Below are 17,635 nucleotides of genomic sequence, written 5' to 3'. Positions count from 1 at the left end.
GCCCTCTTCTTCTTCGTCCTCAAGACCCTGGAAGTCCAGTTCCTCTGGAATGGGGTCCTTAGAGCCCTTCTGCACAGAGGGAGGAAAGGAAGGAGTGAGGGAGGGAGAGGAAGGGATGGAGAGAAGGAGGAGAGAGGGGGAGAGGAAGGGGATGGGAGAGAGAAAATGGAGAGAGGAGAGGAGGAGATGGAGGAGGAGAGGAACAGAGGGATAATAAGTACAGCAGAACCCTGGAGAGAGGATCGAAACAGAGCAGGAGGAAAGCAGGACCCCCTGAGGACTATAAATATACGTACACATACAGAAACTGGAGAGCAAGACGGACACACACAACAGGGACGAAAAACACACGACACCTCTCACAACACTACACACACAACACTGCAGCAATGCACACACAAGACAACATGCACACAACACAACAACACACACACACACTGCACGCCACACACACACACACACCTCCACACACTTCTTCACACACACACACTCTCTCATGCACACTCACTCACACACACAGGCACACACATGCACACTCACACACACACACACACGTGCACACGCACACTTACACACACACACGCGCGCACACACTCTCTCTCTCACACACACACACACACTCATACACGCACACACACACACGCGCACACACACTACATCACACCACACACACAACACAACTCTCATGCACACCACACACTACACACACACTTCACACCACACACACACCTCTCATCACACCTCACATCACACACACACACATCCACACACACACACACACAACTACACGCACACTACACACACTACACACACCCGCCACACACTCTCTCACACACACACACACACTCTACACCACACACACACCCCACACCCCACACACATCTCACACATCACACACACTCACACACACACCCACACTCTCACACACACACACACACGCACACACACGCACACACACACACACACACACACACACTCAGGCAGCTCACCTTGATGGGCAGGAAGGCCCCGGAGGAGTCGAAGGTGCCCATCTCCCCGTCCTCCTCGTCGGTGCACCACTCGGGCAGGCCGTCCCGCTCGTCCTCCAGCCCCTCGCTCCCCGCTCGCCTGCGCCCCCCCTCGCCGTGCTCCCGGAAATCAAACTCAAACTTCCTGCGCCGGCCCTCCGCCGCGCCCCCGTGCTCCCGCCACCCTGCCGACCGCGGGCCGCCGTCTGAGAGAGGGAGAGAGGGGGGAGATGAGAAACAGAGGGATGGAAACAGAAGAGAGAGTGATGCAGAGAGGGATTGGTTGAGGAGGGAGGATGAGGGAAAGAGGGATGGAAAGAAGGTAGAAAGGTGGTCAGTGAGAATGGTAGGTAAACAGGGGCAGAGAGAAGACAGTGAAAGAGAGAGAGAGGGGCGTGTCACAGAGAGAGAGGGGCGTGTCACAGAGAGAGGGGGGCGTGTCACAGAGAGAGAGAGGGGCGTGTCACAGTGAGAGTGGGGCGTGTCACAGATAGAGGGGGCGTGTCACAGAGAGAGAGAGACGTGTCACAGAGAGAGAGGGGCGTGTCACAGATAGAGGGGGCGTGTCACAGAGAGGGGCGTGTCACAGTGAGAGGGGCATCAGAGATGCTAGCCCCAGTGGTGTTAAATTTGGGCGGCTCAGCGGCGGACCCCAGCGTACCGTCTCGGCGCGCCCCCGCCAGCCTCCAGCTGCCCCCCGGCTCGCCCCCCTCTTCCTCCTCGTGCTCCTCCCGGAGGGTCCGCCAGTTCTCGCTGTCCGAGCGCGTGTAGTCCTTCCGCACGGCTGGCCCCGCCTCTTCGAAGCCTACGCGCACCCCGTCCCGTCTGAGCGGCTTCTCGAACCGCCGCTCCCCTCTGAAAGAGCGCGAGAATCACAGGATTACCGCCATTATCCAGGAACAACGGTCATCACATCAACATTCAGCATCACAACACATCAGAACCGCCATTACACTCATACAGGAACAACGTTCATCACATCAGCACTCAGCATCACAACACATCAGAACCGCCATTACACTCACACAGGAACAACATTCATCACATCAACATTCAGCATCACAACACATCAGAACCGCCATTACACTCATACAGGAACAACGTTCATCACATCAACATTCAGCATCACAACACATCAGAACCGCCATTACACTCACACAGGAACAACATTCATCACATCAACATTCAGCATCACAACACATCAGAACCGCCATTACACTCACACAGGAACAACATTCATCACATCAACATTCAGCATCACAACACATCAGAACCGCCATTACACTCACACAGGAACAACATTCATCACATCTACATTCAGCATCACATCAACATTCAGCATCACAACACATCAGAACCGCCATTACACTCATACAGGAACAACATTCATCACATCAACATTCAGCATCACAACACATCAGAACCGCCATTACACTCATACAGGAACAACGTTCATCCCATCAACATTCAGCATCACAACACATCAGAACCGCCATTACACTCATACAGGAACAACGTTCATCCCATCAACATTCAGCATCACAACACATCAGAACCGCCATTACACTCATACAGGAACAACGTTCATCACATCAACATTCAGCAACACATCAACATTCAGCATTACAACACATCAGAACCGCCATTACACTCATACAGAAACAACGTTCATCACATCAACATTCAGCAACACAACGACACAACACGCATTACAGAACTCCAGTGAAAACAACCCTCATAATTACATGACATGGCAATGCTTTATCTTTGCAGACAGAGAGAGAGAGAGATTGAGAGAGGGACACAGATGGAGAGATAGAGAAAAAGAGAAAGACCAAACGCCAAGAACCCCAAGCAGACACGAGAAACAGAGTAGCACACAGGGGCACAATACAGCGCACATAAAAGGAAGCAGTTTCACCATCACTCACACATTACCATCGGTTTCCCTGTTTTTTTTTTTTTGCATCATTTCCCCACTGAGTATCACTGGTCTTCCCTCTCTCTCTCTCTCTTCACTATCAGGCTAAGCGTGTCGGGTTATTGTGTTATTTGGGTTGTGTGATGCACTGTCTCATGATGCCACTGAGATGAAGCCGAGAGAAAAAGCAAGAGGAAACCAGCAGTGAAGGAGAGAAGGACAGAGACTGGGAGAGAGAAAGAGAGGAGGGAGAAGGACAGAGACACAGAGTGAAAGAGAGGAGGAGAGAAGGACAGAGGCTGGGAGAGTGAAAGAGAGGAGGTGAGAAGGACAGAGACACAGAGAGAAAGAGAGGAGGAGAGAAGGACAGAGGCTGGGAGAGTGAAAGAGAGGAGGAGAGAAGGACAGAGACACAGAGAGAGAAAGAGAGAAGGACAGAGACACAGAGAGTGAAAGAGAGGAGGAGAGAAGGACAGAGACACAGAGAGTGAAGGAGAGAAGGAGAGAAGGACAGAGACTGGGAGCGAGAAAGAGAGGAGGAGAGAAGGACAGAGACACAGAGAGAGAAAGAGAGGAGGAGAGAAGGACAGAGGCTGGGAGAGAGAAAGAGAGGAGAGAAGGACAGAGACACAGAGAGAGAAAGAGAGGAGGAGAGAAGGACAGAGGCTGGGAGAGAGAGAAAGAGAGGAGAGAAGTACAGACACAGAGAGAGAAAGAGAGGAGGAGAGAAGGACAGAGACAGAGAGAGAAAGAAAGGAGGAGAGAAGGATAGAGGCTGGGAGTGAAAGAGAGGAGGAGAGAAGGACAGAGACACAGAGAGAGAGAGAGAGGAGGAGAGAAGGACAGAGGCTGGGAGAGAGAAAGAGAGGAGAGAAGGACAGAGACACAGAGAGAGAAGAGAGGAGGAGAGAAGGACAGAGGCTGGGAGAGAGAAAGAGAGGAGAGAAGTACAGACACAGAGAGAGAAAGAGAGGAGGAGAGAAGGACAGAGACAGAGAGAGAAAGAAAGGAGGGAGAAGGACAGAGACACAGAGTGAAAGAGAGGAGGAGAGAAGGACAGAGGCTGGGAGAGTGAAAGAGAGGAGGTGAGAAGGACAGAGACACAGAGAGAAGAGAGGAGGAGAGAAGGACGAGGCTGGGAGAGTGAAAGAGGAGGAGAGAAGGACAGAGACACAGAGAAGAAAGAGAAGGACAGAGACACAGAGAGTGAAAGAGAGGAGGAGAGAAGGACAGAGACACAGAGAGTGAAGGAGAGAAGGAGAGAAGGACAGAGACTGGGAGCGAGAAAGAGAGGAGGAGAGAAGGACAGAGACACAGAGAGAGAAAGAGAGGAGGAGAGAAGGACAGAGGCTGGGAGAGAGAAAGAGAGGAGAGAAGGACAGAGACACAGAGAGAGAAAGAGAGGAGGAGAGAAGGACAGAGGCTGGGAGAGAGAAAGAGAGGAGAGAAGGACAGACACAGAGAGAGAAAGAGAGGAGGAGAGAAGGACAGAGACAGAGAGAGAAAGAAAGGAGGAGAGAAGGATAGAGGCTGGGAGTGAAAGAGAGGAGGAGAGAAGGACAGAGACACAGAGAGAGAGAGAGAGGAGGAGAGAAGGACAGAGGCTGGGAGAGAGAAAGAGAGGAGAGAAGGACAGAGACACAGAGAGAGAAAGAGAGGAGGAGAGAAGGACAGAGGCTGGGAGAGAGAAAGAGAGGAGAGAAGTACAGACACAGAGAGAGAAAGAGAGGAGGAGAGAAGGACAGAGACACAGAGAGAAAGAAAGGAGGAGAGAAGGACAGAGGCTGGGAGTGAAAGAGAGGAGGAGAGAAGGACAAAGACACAGAGAGAGAAGGAGAGAAGAACAGAGACACAGAGAGAGAAGGAGAGGAGGAGAGAAGGACAGAGACACAGGGAGAGGAGGAGAGGAGGAGAGAAGGACAGAGACACAGGGAGAGGAGGAGAGAAGGACAGAGACACAGAGAGAGAAGAAGAGGAGGAGAGAAGGACAGAGACACAGAGAGAGAAGGAGAGGAGGAAAGAAGGACAGAGACACAGGGAGAGGAGGAGAGAAGGACAGAGCTTACCTGTCGTCCCAGCTTTGGCTGCGGTGGATCTCTCTGCCGGTCCGACTGAAGCCAACTTCTCCGTCCTCAATACTTCTTTGGTAGAATCCACCCTCGCCCCTCCCACGCCCTGAATAACACACACACACACACACACACAAGCACACAGGCACGCACACAAGCACACACACACACAAAGGCACACACACACACACACAAGCGCACACACACACACATTTGTAATAAGTCGCTGCCGTGACTGCTCCTCACAGTTTCCAAAATACCAAGGGCCCAAAGCTGTCTGGTTTCTCACCTCTGCCGCCTCTTGTGCTGCCTCGGCCCCTGGGCACACCCGCAGGGATGGCCCCGCCTCCTTTTCCCATGAGCCTCAGCACAGCCACACTATTCACGGACATGGAGAAGTTCCTCTGGAGGAGATAGAGTAAAAAAAAAGTCAAAAGCACTTCCAAGGAGAACCGCATCTATATTCACCTTTTGACACATTATGCTTTATCCTTATTGTAGTACCAATGCAACGGTACATACTCTGCTTTGCAACCAAGCAGCTAAACGCTTACACAAGCTAGACACTTCTCTCTGCAACTTCCTGTATAGTGTAACTGAATCTACAATATCCTATTGATGCTTTTTTTCCCCCCTCTCGTGCCTGCTGCAATGCAGAAGCACGCACTGCACTCTGGGAAAACGAGGCAGACAACATGCACACAGCATAACTGTTTGAGGGGTCTTTGTAACCTCACACTGAATCCGCCTCCATATGAACTTTGTACGACAGAAATGCAAATATGAGTAATTATCTTGTTGTTATTGGCAATTTCCGAGCTGCTGTCAAACACCGTGCATACGCGTGGGCAGACGGGCGTGTGCGCGCGCGTGTGTCCGTCTGTGTGTCTGTGTGCGTGTCCCCATGTGTGTGCATGTGTGTGTTGAGGTGCTTGTCCGCCTGTGCATGTGTGCGTGTCCGTGTGTGTGCGTACGTGCTTCAGTGTGTGTGCGTGTCCACGTGTGTGTGTGTCTGTGAGTGTGTGCGTGTCCACGTGTGTGTGCGTGCATTGGTGTGTGAGCGTGTCCGTATGTGTGTGTGTGTGTGTGTGTCTGTCCGTCCGTCCCTCAGACAGACCTGCTCCTCCTCAGTCAGAGGCACGAGGGCCAGGGGCTGCAGTGGCTCATCCTGCAGGATAGCGGAGAACTCCTTATCCTGCATGTCCTCTGGGACCTGCGCACAAACACACGCGCCTTACAGCACCGCCCCGGCAGCCCGGCCAAACGCCAGGCGCTACGCGAGCCAAACCAGGAAGTGCAACAAAAAAATCAATCAATCAAGCATGGCTGCTCCGCCCTGGCCCCGCCCACCCAGGTCACCGGCCCCACCCACCCCATTCCTAGTCTCACCCACCCCATCACTGGTCCCACTCACCCGATTCCTAACCCCGCCCACCACATCGTTGGCCCCGCCCACCCGGTCACTGGTCCCGCCCACCGCACGGTAAGCCCCTCCTCCTCACCTTGTTGTCTTTGACATAAAGTGCTAACATCTCCTCTCTGCCGTAGCGGTACTCGGCCAGCTTGTACTTTGGCATGGCGGGGGAGGGGGGCGGTGAGGTCACACTCCCCCCACTGGATAGTGCACGAAGCCTGGGGAGAAGGGGAAAGGAGTTAGGTGAGGAGAAGGAGTCTTGCAACACAGGCACAATTTAAACTAGTCCCGTAAGTGTATGTCACCCAAAGGAAGCATGACTTCCTCATTTCTGCTCAGAAAATTCCAGAAGAGGAATTTCCCAAGCACTTCCCAAAAGCTCGTTTGCTAACTGCTGTCCATTCCAGGCTGGGAGCACCAGTTTCATTATAAGGTGCTTCCTTATAAAAAGAAAGAAAAAAAAAGGCAACTATGTATTGGACCACTGGACCGAAGAATTAGATGAAGGATTAACCTTTGGTTGGCTGCCTACCAAGAGTGCTACAAGGCAGTCCAAAGTCCGTCAAAGCTTCTCTGGCAGAAGCAGTTTAATAAATGAAAACAACGCAGAGGATCAGCGACCGATAGGGACTAACTATAATCTCAAAGAACAGTGGCGTGGCCCAATCGCATCACACACTAAAGACACGGCAAACAGGGGTGAGGACAAAACAAGGAAAAAAATGAGGTGGAGGGGGGAGGATGAGGGAAAACAGAAAGGTGATGAGTAGAGGGAGAAAGTAAGTGAAAAACAGAGGAGGGGAGGGGGGAGGGTGGTGCTTCGGGCCTGAACAGGTTTTTCAGGGCCACGGTTTACAGTTGGTCACTGAGGCAACAGGACAGCGCAGGAGAGAAAAGAAAGGAGTTCAGATTAAAGGAAGAGAAGCAGAAGAGGGCAGACGTGGGGAAAGGAGGAGTGCGGACGGCCGGAGGGGGGGCAAGGACGAATGCGGAGAGGAGGAGCGGACGAAAGGACAGAGTACAGGGAGAAACGAAAGAGGAGAGGAGAAACGGAAGAGGAGAGGAGAGGTGTGGAGACAGGAGAACAGAGCCGTTACCATTCTGGGCCGAAGTTTAGAGTCTCAGCAGTCATATTCCTCACGACCACAAGGGGCAGAGTTTCTGCAAGAAGAAACAGCGCCGGTCAATGATGTCACGGTTACACCCACACATGCGATGCTCCTCAATAAAGCCCAGAGAAACGTGTGGGATGTCAAACCAAACGCTTTAAGAGCTGGGATTACAGTTTTTTTTTTTTTGTTTTTTTTTTAAACAAGACCGAGGGTAGAATGCCTGCGTTTCAGATGCAGGGCATTTTTCAAAAAGCTAATTTTCCATTTTCTCGTCTCCCAGGGCAACAAACGCGGTGACCAATCGCGTGCCACGCAGCTGGGCTTGCAGGCCACAGTCTGCAGCCGATACGAAGCAGGACTTCCTACCAGATCACTGGATGCATCTTTACACTGAAGCAGGACGAGCCCCGCGATAGCCCCCAAATGCTAACGCTACGTTTTACAATTCGACCACAACCGTGCAACAGGTATTGATTTAGCGAGGCTCCGAGCACACGGAGGGGCCTGTTTCTCATTAACACAGCTGCGCCTTCTTATCAGGGCGAAACTATCAACAATTTAGAAAACCAGTCACACGCAATTCCACATGTGCCACTTGAAGAAGAAACACTAATTGCATCGGTTAAGCTCCAAGCACAGGCACAAACCGTGCAAATTAGCACGTTAATTAGCCTCTCCTGTGCAACCGTGCTTAAATATCAATCAATACGCACACCCACACCCACCTCGCTTTTACTGAATAAATCAGCAGAACTCCAGATTTAGGTCACGCTGTGCTAGCTTCCGCGCAGATTACGCGCCAGAGGAAGCTTCAGTTAAAGCTCCCATTTTAAATACGGCCGGCGTGCAGGCAAACAGAAACTCCTCTTGCGTACACCAGTTCTGTAACGCCACCGCCAGTGAGTAATGAATAGAGATGAGATTTCTAACGGGTTGGGGCATTTCCGGGGCAGTGAGTTATCGCGGAGCAGAGCACTGCACCGCACATGGCGACTGCAGCAGGCCAGCGTAGTTACGCGCCTTCCTCACAACGGACGGGCACACAGGTCCACGTTCAAACCTCGGCAGACATTTTGTAGAACGTGTGCGTGAGCCTCCAGAGGTCCTCGTTCACCAGTCGCTATTTTAAATTTTATTTATTTATTTTTTTACAAACTGACCAGGACCTGGAAGGCATTAACCAGTCTTGTGTGGCCGTTGGATGATGCGAATGGGGAATGTAGCCTTTAGTAGAGTCCTAAACGCTACAGCGCCTCCTACAGTAACTGCGAGTAACTGCAGTTTGCCGCTAGCGCAAAGAGCACCACACAAGGCATAAAGGAAGGAGTAACAGGGTGGCAGTGTAGCATAATGGTTAGGGTGCTGGTCTCCGACCTACGAGGTCGTGGGTTCGATTCCCAGGCAAGCACAAAATCTTTACTTAATTTTTCAGTTTTGGTGGATTTGGCGACACCTGTGGCCACTGGTGGTAACAACGGTTAATTTTCATGCTCCAAATCCCTGATAATCCAACGGAAGCGTATTTCAGAGAAAGGCAACTGCCTAGAGACCGTCACCAATGTCGTTCAACATGGTAATAACGGGCAACATCAATCAAACCTCATTTTAAAGACAGAATGTCAACAGATGTGGTTACATTTAATAAATGTGTCTGTTTGACATCAACCGCAACCAATAAGGAAGTTGACGTTGGGCAACGATGTCAGACTGTGGAAGTACGACGCAAGTACACTATTCCACAACTCTAACTAACAGTAAGAAAAAGAAGAGGTTAGCAAACGCCTTAAATATCTGGATTAGCACAATATGAACCCAACAAACATCTTCCACCCAGTCTGAAACGCATCAAGTCTCTGCTATGACGACTAAACCGCTGTATAACTGCTGTTCTGCATTCGACACGCAGGTTTCCTGTGCAAGAAGCATCACTTCTGAAGACTTGGTGGGATTATCACACCCCCAGTGGCACCAATGGAAATTAGCATATAGAGAAGCCACAGAACCCATTAATATGAACTGAATATATCACTACAAAAAAAGGCAGCGAGAAAAGGCCTCAAATATGGCAAGTAAGGGTTGACATTCTGAAACGAGTCGTCGTGAGTTGCGTTGCGCGAGTCTCTCACCCTGTCCAGAGGAGTGGACCAGGCTGGACTGGGCTGGACTGGGCTGGGCTGGGCCGGGAGCGGGTGAGACCGGGTCAGGCTTGGGTGAGAAGGCCGAGTGGTGGTGCCGTGTCTGTGCCTGCAGTGATAGCAGAACTCCCCCCGACAGAACGAGAATAGCTGCCTGCTTGGAGGTTGAGGGGGGAGGGGGGGTGTGTGTGGGGGGGGCCAAAACACAGGAACCCGGCAAGGAGATAACTGCTCACAGCCAAAAAAAAAACAAACAAACAAACAAACAAAACAAAAAAACAAACGAAACGGCAAAAACAAACAGAAATAATATCCGGAGGAAAGAAGAAAAAAAAATGCCTAGAGATCACCGACTTCAACAAAGATGCTAATATGACAATGTGACATAAATAATAATCGACAAATAAACGAATTTAAAAAAAAAAAAAAAAAAAAGGAAAGGAGAAGGAACAGCTGTCTCCAGCAGAGGCAAGTCTCTCCCTCCCTCTCTCCCGCTCTTCCTCTGAACGACGAAACGTCGTTTCACCAGGTCCTTCCACCAGGTCCTTCCAGGTACCCCCCTTCTGGTCACGGGGATCAAATGTTTATTTTTTTTTGTTTTGTTTTTTTTTTACCGTTTTCTTCCCTCCAAACTCCTGCAAAGAAAAGGGAGAGGAAGGAATTTAGGTTACTTGGGACTGATTTACTGACTCGTGATTTATAGTTGTTATCACGCCAAATTGCACATCGGCATAAACACCATTTCAGCTTTGTCGACACTCTACTGTCGCGTCACACTTCCCTTGATACGAGATCATGGGAAAAAAGAAAAAAAAATACAGTGTTCCTCAGAGAACTTTTTTTACGTTTCTTCTTTTATTTACAAAACTCTGGAGGACCATCTCCTACCAGAACTCAACTCTATGAATACCAACTGCCAATCCCGAGAACATCTTTAAACTGCCAGCATAATACAAAAGCCAAATGAAACTTTGAGCCTTTAAGCCAAATGCAACTGAGCTCTGAAATGCAGTAAAATAAAAAAATAAAAAATGTACATTTAAAAAGCACTTCAACATACATTAAAGGCTTACAGCCTTTTTTTTTTTAATGCATCAGGCCATATTATATGAACACCCACTCATTGTCCCTTGATTATAAATCCGCCCCCTTCACCCCTCCCTAATATTAACAACCAAATAACACCAAACCTATAACACTTTCAAAACCACATCACTCAATCCTGCTGAAAATCTTCAGCTTACCTTAGCGCATCAGAGCTTGCACACAGACGCATCAGGAACAAACACTGACTAATGTTGTATTTAATTTAATATAAAGGAGCTCCCCTGCACCTGCGCATGCGCAGTTGTACGCAGCAGCGAATGCGCAGTCGGAGGGGACGGGGTAAACAGCAATTCAGAAGCTGAATTGTCAATCGGCTTGGAGTCAGTAAAATGCAAACAAATTCGCTTTTCAAATGAACCATTCCGGCACTCGGGAGTCAATATTCCACACGCAAATTCCCGGCCTCCTGCTACAAACACAAACGCCACGCCCTTCTCCCTTTAAATCTAATTCACAAAATTTTTAAAAAATCTGATGACACAGCGATTCTGTACGAAGTAGCTGCTGTTAATTTTTTTTTTTTTTTTTTCCAAAAGTAACAATAAGCAATGCCAGGAAAAGCATGATATATGCATCTTAAATGTGCCAATAACAAACAAAAAACTGAATGTATGAATACTAAAATATTTTTTTGCTTGATCTCGATCGTAGATTCCACTATGATCCTATTCTGCAGATGCCGATGACGAAAATCACCGAGAATTAGGCCAAATCTTCCAGTGCCACACTGCACTATTTACGCCTAACTGTGGTAAAAATGTCAAATAAAACCAAAACTGCAGAAAGAAAAAAAAAACAAAAAACATCCCCACATTCCAGAGGGCCATGACGCCTGGGCCCGGGGCGGTCAGACCCAAAGTGCTCGACAGCTGTTGGAAGACTAGCGCCTGCGGGCTTGCACAGCAACAGCGAGAATCTGAAACACGCTTCCCTGCGAGAGTCCAGCATCTGGCTGAAGTCCAACCCCCATTCTAAAAGAATATTGCTTATCGAAGGTTTTGCACTTACAAAAAATGTTCACTGACATTTTCACCATCTTTCTTTTACACTGCCCATTTAGTTTTGGCTCCCCTCCGTTATTCAGCCATGCCTCTAAGGGATGATGCTGGAATGATAAGCAGCCTGGGTAACAGTTGTGCCTGCATGCACTGCTGCCCGGTTTGTGCACCACCCACTGAAAATCCTCAAATCCCCAAACTGGCAGCTTATGCATGTGGATGCACCACCAGAGCCAATCACATTCAGGCTCACAGCAGCCGCTCTTATCAAGAGCAACATACAGCACACACCTAAAGCAAACACTTAAAACACATACATAAACCACATACATTAAGCACATAAAACATACATAAAGCACACACATGAAGCACACATTAAGCAAATACATAAAGCCTATACATTAAGCACATAAAGCACAAGCATAAAGCACACACATAAAACACACACACAAAGCACATGCATAAAACACACACACAAAGCACATGCATAAAACACACACATAAAGCACATGCATAAAGCACACACATAAAGCACAAGCATAAAGCACACACATAAAGCACACACATAAAGCACACACATAAAGCACACACATAAAGCACATGCATAAAGCACACACAAAGCACATGCATAAAGCACATGCATAAAGCACATGCATAAAGCACATGCATAAAGCACATGCATAAAGCACATGCATAAAGCACATGCATAAAGCACACACATAAAGCACACACATAAAGCACATGCATAAAGCACACACATAAAGCACATGCATAAAGCACATGCATAAAGCACATGCATAAAGCACATGCATAAAGCACACACATAAAGCACACACATAAAGCACATGCATAAAGCACATGCATAAAGCACACGCATAAAGCACATGCATAAAGCACACACATAAAGCACAAGCATAAAACACACACAAAGCACACACATAAAGCACACGCATAAAACACACACATAAAGTGCACACACAGGTTTCGAGGAAGGGCAGCGATGCAGAGCTCATCAGAGCCGCAGCAGACAGCAGTGGTCAGTACATAAACCTACCACAAATGACAAGCACCCTAGCTGGTAAACGGGCTTGAGGACACAGCGTTAGATGTCACATACTGGGCTCTGCAGTGCTCCCAACTGGAAAAATAACTCAGGAGCACGTCGACGAATCGGGATGCGTCATTATGAGCGCTCAGAAATGATTCTGCTCAGGAGCATGTGCACGCCGTGGAAAAATGCTGGTGTAGGACCGTGACACAGGGAGGACTGAGCAAACCCATGATCAAAGATCAGAGTACAGGGCCAGCGGCGCCAAGATGCACGCGCTGTAAACGTGTATTTTCAGACCGAGGCGGAAGATAGCGACCGTGCTGTCCTGTCCTGACCATACAGCGTACACAGGAAATTGAGCGTTGTGGGAGGGGACAGACCATAGAGTGTACACAGGAACTGGAGAGAGTAGGAGGGGCCAGGCAGTGAAGGCTAGGAAGTAACAGGAAACAGCCTGTGCATGTTGAGGGAAAAAGAGCTTGCTGCCCATTGAATTTAATGTAGAAAACCAAGCTGTCTGAACAACCAAAGAGCACCTCGTTGGTCAATTTTTTTGTTTCAAAATACCATCGGGGAAGTTTTATTTTGCCTTCAAAACTCTGATTTCCTCCATTCACTTTAATGGGAAGCTCAATGTTTTGCCCTCAGCATGCGCAGTACAGGCTCACTTCCGGGAGTTCACAAGCTTAGGTTAGCTGAAGGTGTGTTTTCCTTTCAAGATAAATATGCATGTCTATGGTGCTCTCCTTCTAGCTAAATATGCATGTCTATGGTGCTGACAGTAGTGTGGAGCTCTGTAGTGGGGGGCAGAGCAGAAACGGGACGCAACCGGAATAGGAGGACCCTTTTGGGAAGGAACAGCGAGACACGCTGGAGGATGTGACCCCAATGAAGCATCAGACTGCCCCACACTGGGCCACGTAGGACATTTTAATTTTTTAATTTACCCTTTATTTATACAGTGTAGGTTGATTCCTCCCCCCCCAGGTAACCTAACCCACATGTCTTTGGATTGTGGGAGGACAAGGGAGAACATGCAGACAAGCACCCGGAAAGGCTGTGGCCCGGGATTTGAACCCGGGACCTCCTTGCTGTGACCCAACACGCATCTTCACCGTCACAGAAGAGCCCAAGAAGCCACTTTCATTTTGCCGTCAAATCTGAGTAACGGCTACACCCTGCGTCTTTAAACGCGACGTTTACCTGTGCGAGGAACGCCGGAGCACAAGGGGACGGCTTTCACACGGGACACTTGAGCGGCCGTGTAGCACGATGTTTAGGGAACTGGGCTTGTAAACAAAAAGATTGCGGGTTTGATTCCCAGTTGGGGTAACTCCCACTGCACCTTGACCAGGCAGGGCTCCCACACAAACAGTTTTTTCCCCAAAGATCAACATGCTCCAAAGTTGAAAGTTTTCAGCACACACTAATGCATCCCGATTAGGATATTATTTTTTCATTCAGCACCACAAACACTTTAAGGAGCAAATGACCCCTAAAAATGGGAGGACTGTACAGAACTGTCATCAGACTTTACTTGAATTGTGTCACTAAAATATCCAGCTATAAAAATGGATTGTATGCAAAAAAAATAAATTGATATTTACGAGTAACTGTACAAGTGTCTGCTGAAAACTGTACGGCAAAGTACCTGGCCATACAGTACTACAGCAAGATTAGCATAAAACGCAACGTTGACCCACCTCAGCCAATACATAAAGTGTTCTTTAGACACACTCCAAAGTATCAGACACTAAACACAAAGGGGCTTTTTATTTTGGTGACTTGATCATTAGACAACACACCAAATAACTTTACATTTTGACTGCCTTTCCAAGAACAGCGTGAATACAAAATAACTTTTTACATTTATTAGAATACAATAAGGCCTTTGACTTCCGCAAGCAAGACCAAAAATATATACACATATATATATATATGTATATACACCCGACTAACATTCCAACTATAAATCAAAGACAATGAGCCACTAAATTAAAGAAATACATTTCATTACTTCAGTTAATGGACTGACGGAGGCAAGCTGACCAGCCATCAATTCAGAATTATGTACACAAGGAACAGATCTTCCCCATTGTTTACACATCTCTTCAACCAATTCCAATCATTTAAGCATCTAATCCCACTTCACTGAAAGACCAAACATATGTATAATATCTATACGCAAGGCAGCACAAAATATAAACGTTTTCGTGAGACATCACTTTCAGCATGGAAACGTACTGCTCCTTTCTCGCCGGGTTGCTTCTTAAGATAGACATATTAGATGCTTAATACGAGCAAAATGGACTGAAAAGACACCGTCGTTTAATCCATTAGACATTTACCACGGAACATGAAAGACATTTTTGACTGTATCGTGCGGATCGGACATCGACCCCAGTGGCACGGTATGCAAACACCGTACACAAAGTCATCAGTCCGGCGCTGATAGTCTCACAGGAAGGTCATTTTCTGCAAACACCGACTTTAAAAGGTCGGGGGTAAAAGACACGCGTGATAAAAACACAGATTCTGGGTTGTTTGGAAGACGCATACGGTGCCTAAAGCATGGCGTGTTAAACAAGCTAGGCTTTAGCACAGAGGTTGCAGGTTTACTTCTGAAGTTGGACGTCAGGTCGGTATTCAGGAACGAGGCACGTGTCTAAGTAAATATTCAGAGAAGCAGTAGTTATTTGTTGAGCAGATGAGTGAATAAGGCTTAATAAATCTTAGGAAGCAACTGTCAGCAACAAACACCATAACCCATATCAATTACACTGGAGTCCAATTGCTCAGATCAGAACATAATTGAAGCGTAAATTACTATACAAATCAACCCCTTCAACAATTGCAAAAAATATATACTGTGCACTTGCTAGTACGGGCAATGCTCCGTTTCAATTCGAAGATGTCTAGTGCAACCGTCGAGGAACGGAGAACATCAACTGAATGGCAAACCGTCTCCGTGTGCAGTTTCAGCCACTGATAGATCAAAATTCGTGAATTTAACATGATTAAGAGAACGCCACAGATGCTTGAACACCAACAACTCAGTTCACAAGAGGCCAACAGTCAGCTAGCACAATTTTCGGCAAAACTGTAACCGTTCTTCTGGATGTCCTCGCAAGCAGTTAGCGTACAAACGCGTGTTAGCTAACAAATGCTACAAAAAGCATCGCCATATCATGCAAATTCGGGCAACGCAGTCAATTTGGCTAGTCGGTCCACGTTAAGCACCAAGTTATCGTCTTCACGAACAGCCAAGACAGATAAAATCAAACAAGGGCCTTAGTTTTCTGACGTAGCTAGCCGAAAAGGGTTTGCACCATGTTAGACCGATAGCCTGTTAGCCATATCTGCGAGGGTAGCTACGTGTCAGGCACGCTTCATTCACCAAACTCGACACGATTTCGCATACTTAACAACGTTACTTACACGTAGACGGCTAGGTAGCTATGCTTTTGTGAAAACCAGGGGGGAATCATCCGCAAGTTGAGGGTAATATGTGTATTATTACTTCTAACTTGTGTCTGATCGATCGGTACAGGCCCGGATCGCCAAACAGACATGGCGAAGGGGGCGGGGTGTCCAAGTGAGTGCACAAAACCACCCCACCTCCTTCGTCGACGGGCCGCCCTTCCAACTCTACCCCGCTGCTTTCCGTGGCCTACTACGGCCACTATAAAACAAACAAAAAATAAAAACCTCGCGGACTGAAAAATACTATCAGCGTTAACACTTGGGCAGCGAACCATTTCGCCACACGCATCCACCCGGTCACTCTTTAGACCCTGCCGCAAGCGATTAGTGTTATTTGGTTGGTTTTTGCTAGTTAGGAAGCTATCATTTAGCACGAAGAAGAATTAGCGTCCTGCTGCGCTCAACGAAGTGAATTTGGCGCTTACCTTCTTTCTGAAGATAGCAAGCAATGTTTTTTTTCAGTCGAGATTTTTTTGTGTATAGTCCTCAATTGTACGCATTTGTCTTCGTCCTTCCTTTTTGACGTCGTTCTCCGGTGAACCTTTGCGTTAAATATTTTATGTAAAATGTATGGTCTATTTTTTTCTTTAATTAATTATTTTTTTCCTCCTCTCCAACGGTCGCTGCGTGTTTATGTCCAGGCTCGCTCGCTGCTCTTGTTGTTTGTGTTTTAGAAAAATGGCCGTCCTACTCGCACCACGTGACACAGCACAACCTGGCTGGAGATTTCTTTTTTTTTCTTTTTTTACACGGGAACAGCCCTTGTCGTCACATATTTTCACGCACCCTTGTTTCACTTGCTGTTCACGAGTTACATTTGGATCAGTGTGGCTAAATATGTTTGCGCGCAGGTGATAAGTGGATATCAAGCGGACTTTTCCTGTTCGGTGACTCGTGCATCTACCTATAATATTTGGGTTTGTGGCTTTCTTAGCAAACCCACAGACAGGGAACTGGGTGCTTGCTCGCCCTGTGTCTGTAGATTTGACATGCATTCAACGTCCAAGACAGGTTCAAGAGAAAAATTGTTACCATCTGTGGTTAAAAATAGCCCAAAATAGATCTACGGCGTTGCTGTATATGCGCTGATGGTTCCAGATCCATTCGTAAAAACCATCCCTTCGACTATTTCCGGTTCAGATTGTTATCAAAGTTTGTTCCGTCCCTTTAAGTCTCCTACGAACCGTGGGGAGCATGAGCTGTCGACTCTATTTTGACCATACAGAGTTGAACCCTTTTGACTTTACATCGTGTGGGTAAAGTTGAGACATTCAGCTGAAGAATAACTCGTGGTAGTGTACGTACGGTATCAGAGCTCCGGCGTGGCGCACGTCATTT

General features: G+C 47.9%; 1 protein-coding gene across 2 annotated transcripts in view; it reads right to left on the bottom strand.

The window, feature by feature from the left end:
- gigyf1a (GRB10 interacting GYF protein 1a) overlaps window positions 1-16,991 on the bottom strand; it is a 36,062-nt gene extending 19,071 nt beyond the window's left edge. For both annotated transcript variants that reach the window (XM_064325627.1, XM_064325628.1), the window contains exons 1-10: window positions 16,723-16,991; window positions 9,650-10,293; window positions 7,509-7,572; window positions 6,500-6,629; window positions 6,115-6,210; window positions 5,287-5,401; window positions 4,995-5,103; window positions 1,669-1,862; window positions 990-1,213; window positions 1-69 (exon numbers count right to left, since the gene is read on the bottom strand). The exon at window positions 1-69 is cut by the window's left edge and continues 40 nt beyond it. In XM_064325627.1, the coding sequence (XP_064181697.1) occupies window positions 1-69; window positions 990-1,213; window positions 1,669-1,862; window positions 4,995-5,103; window positions 5,287-5,401; window positions 6,115-6,210; window positions 6,500-6,629; window positions 7,509-7,543 (972 nt within the window). In that variant the 5' untranslated portion in view covers window positions 7,544-7,572; window positions 9,650-10,293; window positions 16,723-16,991. The remainder of the gene's footprint in view (window positions 70-989; window positions 1,214-1,668; window positions 1,863-4,994; window positions 5,104-5,286; window positions 5,402-6,114; window positions 6,211-6,499; window positions 6,630-7,508; window positions 7,573-9,649; window positions 10,294-16,722) is intronic.
- Window positions 16,992-17,635: the final 644 nt, after the last annotated feature.

This window comes from Anguilla rostrata, chromosome 3 (assembly GCF_018555375.3).
Source record: "Anguilla rostrata isolate EN2019 chromosome 3, ASM1855537v3, whole genome shotgun sequence".
Classification (NCBI taxonomy): domain Eukaryota; kingdom Metazoa; phylum Chordata; class Actinopteri; order Anguilliformes; family Anguillidae; genus Anguilla; species Anguilla rostrata.
This window is presented reverse-complemented; position numbering and strand designations above follow the sequence as displayed.